This window comes from Elephantulus edwardii, unplaced genomic scaffold (assembly GCF_000299155.1).
Source record: "Elephantulus edwardii isolate Elephantulus edwardi_28Jun2011 unplaced genomic scaffold, EleEdw1.0 scaffold00250, whole genome shotgun sequence".
NCBI classification, from domain to species: Eukaryota; Metazoa; Chordata; class Mammalia; order Macroscelidea; family Macroscelididae; genus Elephantulus; species Elephantulus edwardii.
In genome coordinates this window covers 2095791-2107531 of record NW_006400000.1, presented here as the reverse complement: position 1 = coordinate 2107531, position 11741 = coordinate 2095791, and the positions used below count along the sequence as shown (strand labels likewise).

The window sequence follows — 11741 nt, the reverse complement described above, 5'->3', positions numbered from 1 at the left end:
TGTCTCTTAAGTTTAGTTGTACTGTCTCCAAGGGAAGGTGACGTGTCCTGTAGAACTCCTGTGTAGATTATGTTTTCCTTTCTGAGGTGACTTCCCCCAGTTCGCAGCTTCCAGGCTTCCCTTCCGCCCAGGAGCATGTTCTCCGCTGGTTTTTCCTGGGTTTTACCTGAAAGATGCCTCTTTGCTGTTATCCGAGGTGACCTTCTCCAGTGCGCAGCTTCCCGTCTTCCCTCTCCGGCTGGTTTTTCCTTGGAAAGGGATATAAAAAGTTTGTATATCCCCTACTTGATGTTTTGTTGGTAGGTAGGTACTGTCAGATCTAGGGCATAAAAAAGAAATCATTGAAAGGATGTGGAATAGTTTAATAAAAATAAGTCAGTAATTCTTCTCAATAGTATTAGAAGAACACTCCTCTTGTAATAGCGAAGACTGTCTTCTTTGACCGTGCGTGCATCAGAGGACCATGAGGGAAGACAACAGGATCCAGCAAGCATCAGCTGAGTCAGCACTAACAGTATTGGGGGGAGGGGGTGTCAGAGTTATGATACTTGCATGACTCCACATCCTTCAACATATTAAAGGAGAAAAAACACATCATAGTATCAATGGTAGCCAGAGGACAGTGATAAAATTCAACCGTCATTTCTAATAAAATCATTAGGAATCAGGATGGGCCATCTACTTCCTAAATACAGGCCATTGAAAAACCTACGAACACTAAATAAAGAGGATAGTTACAGTAGCGTAGTGGTAGAGCCCAGATTGGAAGTCAATTGAAATGAGGAAATCAATAACAAACATCGTTTAACAATTGTAACATGGAATGTACGCAGCTTAAATGTTGGAAAACTGGAAATTATTAAAAGTGAAATGGAACACATGAATCAACATGCTAGGCATTAACGAGATGCAGTGGAGCAGCTTTGGCCACTTTGAGTCAGATGGTCATATGGTATACTATGCAGGGAATGAAAAACAGAGGAAGAACTATATTGCTTTCATAGTCAAAAAGTCAATTTCAAGTTCTACCCTGAAATACAATGTTGCATGTCGTAGGATAATATCCATATGCATACAAGGAAGATCCGTCTAGAGCCCAAGAGGAGGAAATGGAGAATTTTTATCAAATTGTGCAGTCTGAAATTGACCAAACATGCAATCAGGATGTGTTAATGGTAACTGGTGACTGGAATGCAAAAGTAGGACACAGTGAAGAAGGAACAGTACTTGGAAAATAGGGGCTTGGTGATAGAAATGAAACTGGAAATAGCATGATTGAATTTTGTATTTACTATTAATTATTCACTGCAAATACTTTTGTAAAAGATACAAAGGATGACTTTACATGTGGATCTCACCTGACAGGCTACATAGGAATCAGATTGGCTACATTTGTGGAAGAAATTGTTGGAGAAGCTCAATATCAGCAGTCAAACTAAGCCAGGGGGAGGCTGTGGGTCAGATCATCAATTACTCATATGCTGGTTTAAAATGAGGCTGAAGAAAATGAAAATAAAGTCCACAGGAACCAAGATATGATCTTGAATCAATTCCATCGCAATGTTATGATCATCCTAGAAATAGGTTTGAGGCATTGAACACCAGATTGAAGACAAGATGAGTTGTGGGATGAGGTCAAGGATATCATCATCCAAGAAGAAAGCAAAAGGTCATTACAAAAACAAAGAAGAAAGAAAAAATTGAAATGGATGTCAGAAGAGACTCTAAAGATTGCACTGGAGCCCTCAGAAGCCAAATCTAAAGTAAAACATGTCAAAGTGAAAGAGCTGAACAGATTATTTCAAAGGGCAACTTGGGAGGACAAAGCAAAGTATTATAATGGAATGTGCAGGGAGCTTGAATTGGAGAATAAAAAGGGAAGAACTTGCTCTGCATTTCTCGAGCTGAGAGAACTGAAAAACGAATTTAAGCCTCATGTCACAATATTGAAAGATGCTATAGGCAGTGTATCAAATGACCCAGAAAGCATCAAAAGAAGATGGAGTCACTATACCAGAAAAAAATGATTGACACTGAAAAATTTCAAGAAGTACCAAAGGATGAAGTAGAAGCAGCATTGAAGACATTGGCAAAAAATAAGGCACCAAGAGTCGATAAGATACCAATTGACTTGTTTTAATTAACAGATGCAGACTTGGATGCACTCACCTGTGTGTGCCAGGAAATTTGGAGGATGACTGGCCAACAAATTGGAAGAGGTCCATGTTTGTTCTCATTTCCAAGAAAGGTAACCCAAATGAATGTGGAAATGATATTAAAAAAATAGCATTGTTATCACGTGCAAGCAAAATACTGCTGAAGATTGTTCAAAAAAGGCTGGAACAGAACATAGATAAGGAACTACCAGAAGCTCAAGCAGAATTTAGAAGAGGTCATGGCACCAGGGATATAATTATTGATATCAGATGGATCCTGGCTGAAAGTAAGGAATACCAGAAGAATTTTTATTTGTTTTTTATTGACTATGCAAAGACATTTTACTGTGTGGATCATGACAAGTTGTGGCTGACATTGAGAAGAATGGAGATCCTAGAGCACTTGATTGTGCTCATGAGGGACCTATACTAGGAGCAGGAGACTGTTGTGCAAACAGAGCAGGGGAGCACTGCATGGTTTGGAATTGGGAAGGGAGTGTGTCAGGGTTGTATTCTCTCTCCTTACGTATTCAATCTGTATGCTAAACAAATGAGTCTAGAAGCTGGACTCAATGAGAAGGAGTGTGGCATCAGGATTGAAAGGAGACTCATCAATAATCTGTGTTATGCAGATGACACAACTTTGCTTGCTGAAAGTGAGGAGGGCTTGAAGCGCTTGTTGCAGAAAATCAAGGAATGCAGCCATCAGTATGGATTACATCTAATTTCAGGAAAACAAAGATTCTTACCACTAGACCAATAGGCAGCGTCATGATGGATGGAGAGATTAAGACTGTCAACAGATTCTTCTTGCTTGGATTCACAATTAACACCTTTCGTTGGTCAGCAAATAAGAAGATGCATTGCATCGGGAAAATCTGCAGTTAGGCAACTTTCCAAATTATGGAGGAGTAATGATGTCAGTTTGAGGACTAAGATGCATCTGATTCAGGCCATGGTCTTTCCAATTAGCCACTATGTATCCAAGAGCTGGATAATGAAAAAAGATGACAGAAAAAGAATTGATGTCTTTGAGCTGTGATGTTGGAGAAGAGCATTGAACATCCCATGGATGGCCAAGAGAATGAACGAGTATGTCTTGGAGAAGGTGCAGCTGGAGTGCTCTTTGGAAGGAAGAATGATCGTGCTCGCTTCGGCAGCACATATACTAAAATTGGAAGGAAGAATGATGAGGCTTTGCCTCACATGCTTGAGGCATGTTGCCAGAAGGTGCTATTCCTTGGAGAAGGACATGATGTTGGGAAGGATGGAGCACTGGCGAAGGAGAGGAAGACCCTCGACCAGGTGGGTTGATATGGTGACTGCCACAATGGGCTCTTGTGTGTTAGCAATGTATGAGCATGGCGCAGTGTAGGGCAGGATTCAGATCTTTTGTTCATAGGGTCGCTGTGAGTCATGCTTGACTCGACTGCACCCAGCAACAACACTGAAGCATAATAGAAAATGTTTTCCCAAACTAACAAAAATTATCAAGCTAGATACTGAAGTTCTTTTCATCAAAGTTGAGAATAAGGCAGTAACATTATCACAAGTGTTATTCTTAGCTTTTGATATTCCATCTTGTGTGATAAAATTGAGAAGTGAATTTTATTGATTTATATGTTGAGTGGACGAGACACCAGCACAAGTTACCATGTCAATCAATCTCATCCAGGATTTTTCTCTCCTGCGCTGTCCCTACACCCTTTCAAGTCCTTCTCCAAGGACTGGTTCCTCCTGGGCACATGCCAAAATATGTGAGATGGAGCTTAAAAATCCTTGCCTCCAAGAAGAAATTTCATTTCACCCTCTCCAAGGCAGACTACAGAGAAATTTCATTTCACCCTCTCCAAGACAGACCTTTTTGTTCGCCTGGCGGTCCATGGTGTGTTCAGGAGTCTTCTCCAGCACCACAATTCAAAGGCATCAGTTCTTCTTCTGTAAAAAATGAAAAAAAGAAAAGAAAAAAAACCCCAAACCCACAACAACACAAAACCATGCACACATCTTATATGAAAGAGCAGAAATATTAAAATATAGAATAAATTTCAAAGGAAAGGCATAAAAAGCCCAAAACCAGACTCGCTGCTTTGGGTCTGTTTAGCCTGATGACAAGCCTCCATAGAGGGACCAATGTTTTATATAGTAATGAGAGGAGACTGCCTCGTATTTCCTTGAAGAAGTGGCGGGTTGGTTTAAACTGTCTGCCTCTCAGCTAGCAACTCATCACTTAATAGTCTCTATGTTGTTAATGATTTAATCTTGCTGGAATCCACAGTCAACACCCTTGGCATCAGCAGTCAGGAAATCAAAGGATGAGTTGCATTGGGCAAGTCTGCTGTCTGTCAAGGATCTCTCCAGAATGCTAAAGAGCAATAATGTCAGTTTAGAGACTACGGTGCATCTGATCCGGGCCAGGGTCTTCTCAGTTGCTTGCAGTGCAGCATAGAGCTGGATGATCAAAGAATCCATGTCTTTGAATTGTGGTGCTGGATAAGAGTATTGAACATCCTGTGGACTGCCAAGAGAACAAATAGGTCAGTCCTGGACAGAGTAAAATCAGTTTACTTTTTGAAGGCAAGGATTTTAAAGCTCAGTATGACATACTTCGGTCATGTTGCCGGGAGAGACCAGTCCTTGGAGAAGGACATCATGCTTAGAAGGGTAAAGAATCAATGCAGGAGAGTAAGGCCCTGGATGAGATGGATTGACACAGTGACTGTGGCAATGGGGGCTCGTGTGTAAGAGACAGTGAGCTTCGCCTAAGTTAGGGCGAAAGAGGTGCAGAGCTATTGTGCATAGGATAGCTGTGAGCTGTAGTCTGCTTGATGGCATATACCACCACCACGACGTGGAAATTAAATACTCAAACATAACCTGATTTTTAAAATGGAGAATAAAAAGGAGGGTGAGATCAGGTATGAATCTGGCATTTTACTTCAATTGTAAATGTATATTTTAGTTAATAAATCATGTTGCTGTTGTTGTTAGATGCCGTCCAGTCACCTGAGACTCATAGCTCTGAAGCCTGCCTCACTACCTGTGACAGTGAAACACCTGTAGGTAATTGATTGTTCTTCAGAAATGCCATTTACTCTCCATATACAAAATAAATTCTAGGTGCATTACAGGTATGTAAAGTAAAATAATATAGCCATTTTAGGAAATAATTTTAAGAAAACACATAAATAAACTATACACTGGCAAAGAGCCTTGTCAGAAGCAAGAAAGAAGCCTTGGAAGATTTTTTAAAAAATTTTATTTTCTTAATTTTAATGAACATTTACAGAGATTTTGGATTTCCATTCATTCATTCTTGCACTTTTCCACGTGCCCTCCCTGCCCACCTCCAGTTAGCTCTTCTCTTTGAAAAAGAAAAGAAAAATTTTAAAACAAGGCTGTCTTAGAGAGGGTGAAACCAAATTTCTTCTTTAAAAAAAGGATTTTTGAAGCTCCATCTCACATACTTTGGGCCCATGGCCAGGAAGAATCAGTCCTTGGCCCTGTGCCATCTTCACAGTTACTGCTATTTGAGCCCATCTTTGCAACCACTGTGTATCAGTCTATTAATAATCAAGTAGCACAGTGTGAATTAATACAATGAAATGATATTTTTTTTTTTCATTGAGGCTCTCTGGTGGCCTAATGATAAGAAGCTGGGCTGCTACCCGAAAGGCATGCAGTTCTAATCCACCAGCTGCTCCACAAGAGATGGATGAGTAATCTCCTTCTGTGTGATTAACTGCCTCTGAAAACCCACTGGAGGGTCAGCCATGGGTGGGTTACAATTCAATGGGAAACAGCCACAAAAACAATATGGAACTTATGAGAAGTTAAGATGTGGGTTAATGTGTCTGTGTTTTCATTTATGGTGAGACGTTTAACTGATGCTGTTGTTTTAACTAAGTGCCCTGGCATTCAACCTGTATAGTTCAGCTGAAGATAGAGTTCTTCCCTTGCACTTCTTTCATTTCTCATTTATACTGTGAGTGTAAGGGCACACTTAATATGCTGTTATTTGTAGATACAACAAGTAAACTCAACACAAACCATCCATTTATATGAGGAATGACTTATAAGTGGTGTGATATACCTTTGAGACAATTTTTTTTAATATTTTGAAATTACAAATATTTTGAAATATTTGTAGCCATTAAAAAAGAATGTTAGCTATATAGTTGTTAACATAGAAGGACAAATGTGTTATGCTAACATGTATAGTATAATCCCATTTTATGTTAAAGAGAAAATATTACCTATTGTCAACAAGCACAGAGAAAGTTGTGGGAGAATATAGAGTATAATACTATAAATACAATGCAAAATGTGAACAACATTAGTTACTTAAGGAAGATGGAATGAAGTGAGACAAGATTATCCTCTTTCTTTTACTAATTTTAATAGTTTTTATGTAGGTCCTTGAGTCAAGCTTTCTAAGATCAAATCTTGCTAGCCTTGGATAGAAATTACTTTTCTTTCCTACTCCCAGTTTCTCAAATGGAAGTGGAAGTAACAATCACTGGCTGACTTCATTGTTGATATGGGACTAAGTGAGTTAACGCATATTAAGTGGATAAAACAATACCTGACACCTAACAAATACTTAATAAGTACTATATTTGTTGAAGTTAAATTATAGTTAATCAATTTAGGAAACTCTGACTACCTACCAGATGGTGATAGGTATATTTCTTAAACGTCTGTTAGTAGCCAGGTATGAGGATGTAGCAGTAATTTTAAAAGTCCTTACCCTTTCTGCTCATTGCCTTCAAGTTAAAATCAGTTTATAGCTGACATCTATTGAGTTTCCAAGGCTGTAAATCACATCAGAGGAAATTTGCCCTCTTTCTCTGAAGGAATGGGTGTTGGGTTCAGATTGCCAGAGAAAGTGCAGTCTTTGGATAAACAGCAAAACTCCCTACTAGACCACCAGGTCTTCCTCTTCCTGCCTTTGTTGTTACGTGCTGTTGAGTCACCTGTGACCTATAGTGACAGTGTATGTACAACAGCTCTGAAGCCTATCCTGTCCAGAGCCAGTCTCACTGACTCTGACGCACCTATCCTCATTAACCCTGGTTACTGTATCAGGCCATCACATCTGAGTTCTTCCTCCCCACACTTCCAAGCATGAGGTCCTTCTCCAAAGACTAGTCTCTCTGGCTATGTGCTGAAAGTATGTGAGATGGAGCTTCAAATTCTAACCTCTAAGAAGAAACCTGGTTTCACCCTCTCCAAGACAGACTTACTTGTTTTCTCAGCAATGTGTGGTATATTCAAGACTCATCTCCAGCACCACAACTCAAAGGCGTCGATTCTTCTTCTGTCATCTTCGTTCAGTGTACAGCTCTCTGATGCACATCAAGCAGTTGTGAAGACCATGGCCTGGATCAGGCACACCTTAGAGTTTATAATATTACTAATGATTCTTACTTATTTAAGTATGATATTTTATAAATGTTGCTAACTGTGATTTTTTGGTTTACTTTTCAATTTAGGATATCTTGTATTATGAGCAGCTCAAGACCAACGTGATTCAACATGACCTTTTGGTGGACAATCTAATATATAAAGTAAGTAAAAGTGTACGTAGGTTTTCTATTCCCTCAATATCCTTGATTGGTAGCTTAGAATCTTCCATATTCATTGCCTACGCTAAATGTCATTTTATATATATATTAACATTGAGAAAGAAAGGGCTGTTACTTGGAGAGAGATTGAAAAGCTAATGAGAAATTAAATAAAGAATAAGATTTTATCCAACTTTTCTGTAAACTTTCATTAAAATATTAATTTTAATAAAAAAAGAAAGATGAATAAGATCTTTAGGATAGGAAGCTTTTGGAAGCTCCATGAGATGTGGAAGGCCACAAACCATTGTTCTTTAATATATTTTGGTCACCAGGAGCCAATTTTCGTGCCCTTAAAAGCAATACCACCCCTTTTGAAAATACATACCTTCTACATTTGCCTGTATTTATCCCTTTGCCTGTACAAAGTCTTTTGGAATAGAAGACTGGCTCTCATTTCTGTCTTACTGAATGCTTTTTCTTTTCCTGACTTAGCACCGACTCATTGTCTCCTGAATCATCCATGACTCATTAATTTTTGTCCTGATTACTGCTTTGTTCAACAGTAGTTGAACTAAACTTTAGCTCTGGGCAAAATATATGATTATGGATTTTTGATAATAGTTCTTTATCATTATTTCCATATTCTAATATGTTTTTCCTCACTGGTGAGATTGTAGAGTTTTAAAAGATAACATTGGTTGTGGATTTGTATCTTTTAAAAAGTATTCTATTAAGTGAGGATGACAGAAGAAGGATTGATGGCCTTGAATTGCAGTGTTGAAGAAGAGTGCAGAATAGTACATGGACTGCCAAGAGAACAGATATGCTTGGAGAAAGTGCAGCCAGGATGCTTCTTGGAGGCCAAAATAACAAAACTTCATCTCCCACACTTTGGACATGTTAGGAGAGACTATTCCTTGGAGAGTATCATCATGCTTGCAAAGAGGAAGTGTTAACAAAGGAGAGGAAGGCCCTAAACAAGATGGATTGACACAATGACTGTAACAATGAGCTCAAGTGTGTCAGAAATGGTGAGAATGGCACAGGAGAAGGTAGGGTTTAGATCTGTTGTTCAGGGTCACTATGAGTCGTAGTCAACTTAATGGTACCTAACATAATATCAGTCCATATTAATTCCACAGTGGGTACAAAGAAAGGCTTTCCTTTGTGACATAGCAGCTAGTTGTGTTGTTAACTTAGAGGCCAAGTCTGGCAATTCAAATCCACCAGTTACTTCCAGGGAGAAAGAGGAACATTTTCCTTCCATCATGACTTACAACCTCAGAAACCTGATAGAAGGCTGTCATTAGTCAGAACCAAGGTGAGGACAGTGAATGTGAGTTTCTGAGTATAGGCCTAGAGCTTTTAGATATAAGTAAAGATTCAGAACCTATATTTAAAGTGTAGTCACTTAGAAACAGGTGAAGATAATTGAGGGAGCTTTTGGTTAGTTTTGAAAATCATTTTCTAGATGCCTATTCTGTGAGTAATATCATGCTAGACCTTTACCCATATGCACTGAGGTCAGTGAGAGTACAAATGTTTAAAGCAATCTCAATCCAGCAGGTGTGAAACCGAGTTGACTTTGGAGGAGGGGCTCCTACTCCTTCCTGGAGAAGTTCATGGGCTAGCTCTTAACCGTGGAGTTCATGAGTCAGAGAATCAACGTTACTAGTCTTTCAGGGATAGATGATTTGCAAATGAGTAATCCCAAAGGGATGTAAGATTTTATTTAGTATTTTGAGGGAATAGAACATTAATATGGGGCATAGTGCTATGGTTACTTCTGGATATTATGGTGGTATCTGCTTTTCTTTCTCATCTTTGTTATTAAGTTGGAACTGACCCATAGTTGACCCTCTAACAGGTTTTCAGAGGCATTTAATTGCATGGGAGGAGATTGCCCATCCATCCTCCCACAGAGCACCTGGTGGCCTCGAACCCTGTGCCTTTGGGATTGCAGCACAACTTCTTGCCACTAGACAGCCAGAGCTCTCTACTTTAAGATGCCTTCCCAACCTTAAGATACCTAAATGTTAAGGTTGAACCCCCTGCAGTTGATTTCAACTCCAAGCAACCCTATAGGACAAACTACTCCCCTGGGATTCTGGGGCCATATATTGTACCAGAATGGACTGCCTCTTCTTTATCCTACAGAGAAACTGGTATGTTCAAAATAACCTTTCTCTTAGCAATTGAACATTTAACCCAGTATGCCACCAGGTCCCTTGATCAGATTAAAAGAAAATAAAATTAGTAATTTACTAATTAGTAATTAGTAATTTACTAATTAGTAACTAGTAATAATGAATAAATAACTTTAGATCAAATAATGAATGAATAACTTTAGATCAAATAATGTCATGTAGTGGGGAACTCAGGGGGCCTCCATGAACCTTGCTCTGTCCTGTGCCATTCTCACAGTCTGCTTCACGCTCAAGGCCATTCTTGTCGTCACTGTGCCAGTCCTTCTTGTTGAGGGTCTTCCTCTTTTTTCCAGCACAATGTCTTCTGATGACATGCCCAAAGAATGTAAGACAAAGCCCTAAGAAGTAAATATGTGTCATTGATAAATTTAATCCTGAAAAAGCTGATGAAATGGTTGTGATATTGTTTCTAGCTTTTTTGTCTGTGCTTGGGTATGAAAGAGTCACTTGAGTTCTTCTCAGCACTCTCTACTTTTAATTGTAGGATGTAAAATTGACGGCAAGCAATGATGATTATTATTTTGTATTTGAAGATTATTTATATCAGGTAAGTTGACAAGTTAAAATATGTCATATTCTCTTTTGTGTTCTCAAAATCATGGTCATGTAGGAGAGAATTCTATTAACAAAATACTTCTGAAATGCCAACTGTGTTTATTTTTTAATGTGATGAAATGTAGATTTGGGAAAAGGTTGATTTTTGTTCTTCGTGTGGGACTGTTGTTGCGTACCATTGAGTCAAAACCAACTCATAGAAGATGCTTTAGCCAGTTTTCTGGGACAATAAATGACATGGGAGGAAATTGCCCATTTTTCTCTGTCGGAGCAGCTGGTGGATTTGAACCAGTGACCCTTAGGTTGGCAATGCAACTCCTTACCACTAAGCCACCAGAGCTTTGACAGTAGAACAAAAGTTCACAAATGAGTTTTTGGAATGATTTTTTTTTTTAGATATATTTGCTACAAGTAGGTAGCTGTGGCAGGTAAATTTTCTACTCTTTTTTGGACAAATATTTTTAATTATATGTTAAATTCATGTTTAAGCCTCACAAATGGTTAGGGAAATAATTTTACACTGAAGATAGTTAAATTTTTTAACCTTAAGTTTTAAAATCAATTTGAATGTCATGTGGGGTTTTTATAATTTTTTATGCTGATATTGTGGATGCTTGAATCCAGATCCTATGCACATCATTAAAATAAAATCAGTTTATCATAAGTACAAATAGGTAATATATATAGAATTGCTTCAATTATTTTTCTTTTTTATGATTATGCATGCATATTATTACTTGATTTTGATTGAATATCAATATAAATGCCATGGGAAAATTTCTAAATTCTACATAGCAATTTCTACTTGATTAAATGTGAATTGGTCTCAGTTATTTGGATGAGTTAATGATGTGGGGGCATGTGCATGAGTTTAAGAGAGAAGTTAAGGTTACATAAGAACTCTCAGGAATATTTAAATAACATTCTAAGAACTAATGTGTAAAGACTTTATAAAATGAAAATCTAAATTGACCCTGTTGTGGTGGTATACTGTTGAGTCAGAACTGACCAACAGCAGATCCTCCAGCGGGTTTTCAGAGACAGTTAATTGCACAGGAGGAAATTGCCCATCCTTCTCCCACAGAGCCGCTGGTGGATTCAAACCTCATGTCTTCAGGATTGTAGAATAGCTTCTTGCCAGTAGCACACACACACACACACACACACACACACACACACACACACACATATCTTTTGTGTATTGTTGTTGTTGTTTGTTGTTATGTGCCATCGAGTCGCTTGCGACTCATAGC

The 11741-nt window shown here is 38.5% G+C and overlaps 1 protein-coding gene across 2 annotated transcripts in view; it reads left to right on the top strand.

The window, feature by feature from the left end:
* TBC1D19 (TBC1 domain family, member 19) overlaps nt 1–11741 on the top strand; it is a 207889-nt gene that overhangs the window by 96725 nt on the left and 99423 nt on the right. For both annotated transcript variants that reach the window (XM_006899261.1, XM_006899262.1), the window contains 2 exons: nt 7652–7726; nt 10418–10480. In XM_006899261.1, coding sequence (XP_006899323.1) covers nt 7652–7726; nt 10418–10480 — 138 coding nt within the window. The remainder of the gene's footprint in view (nt 1–7651; nt 7727–10417; nt 10481–11741) is intronic.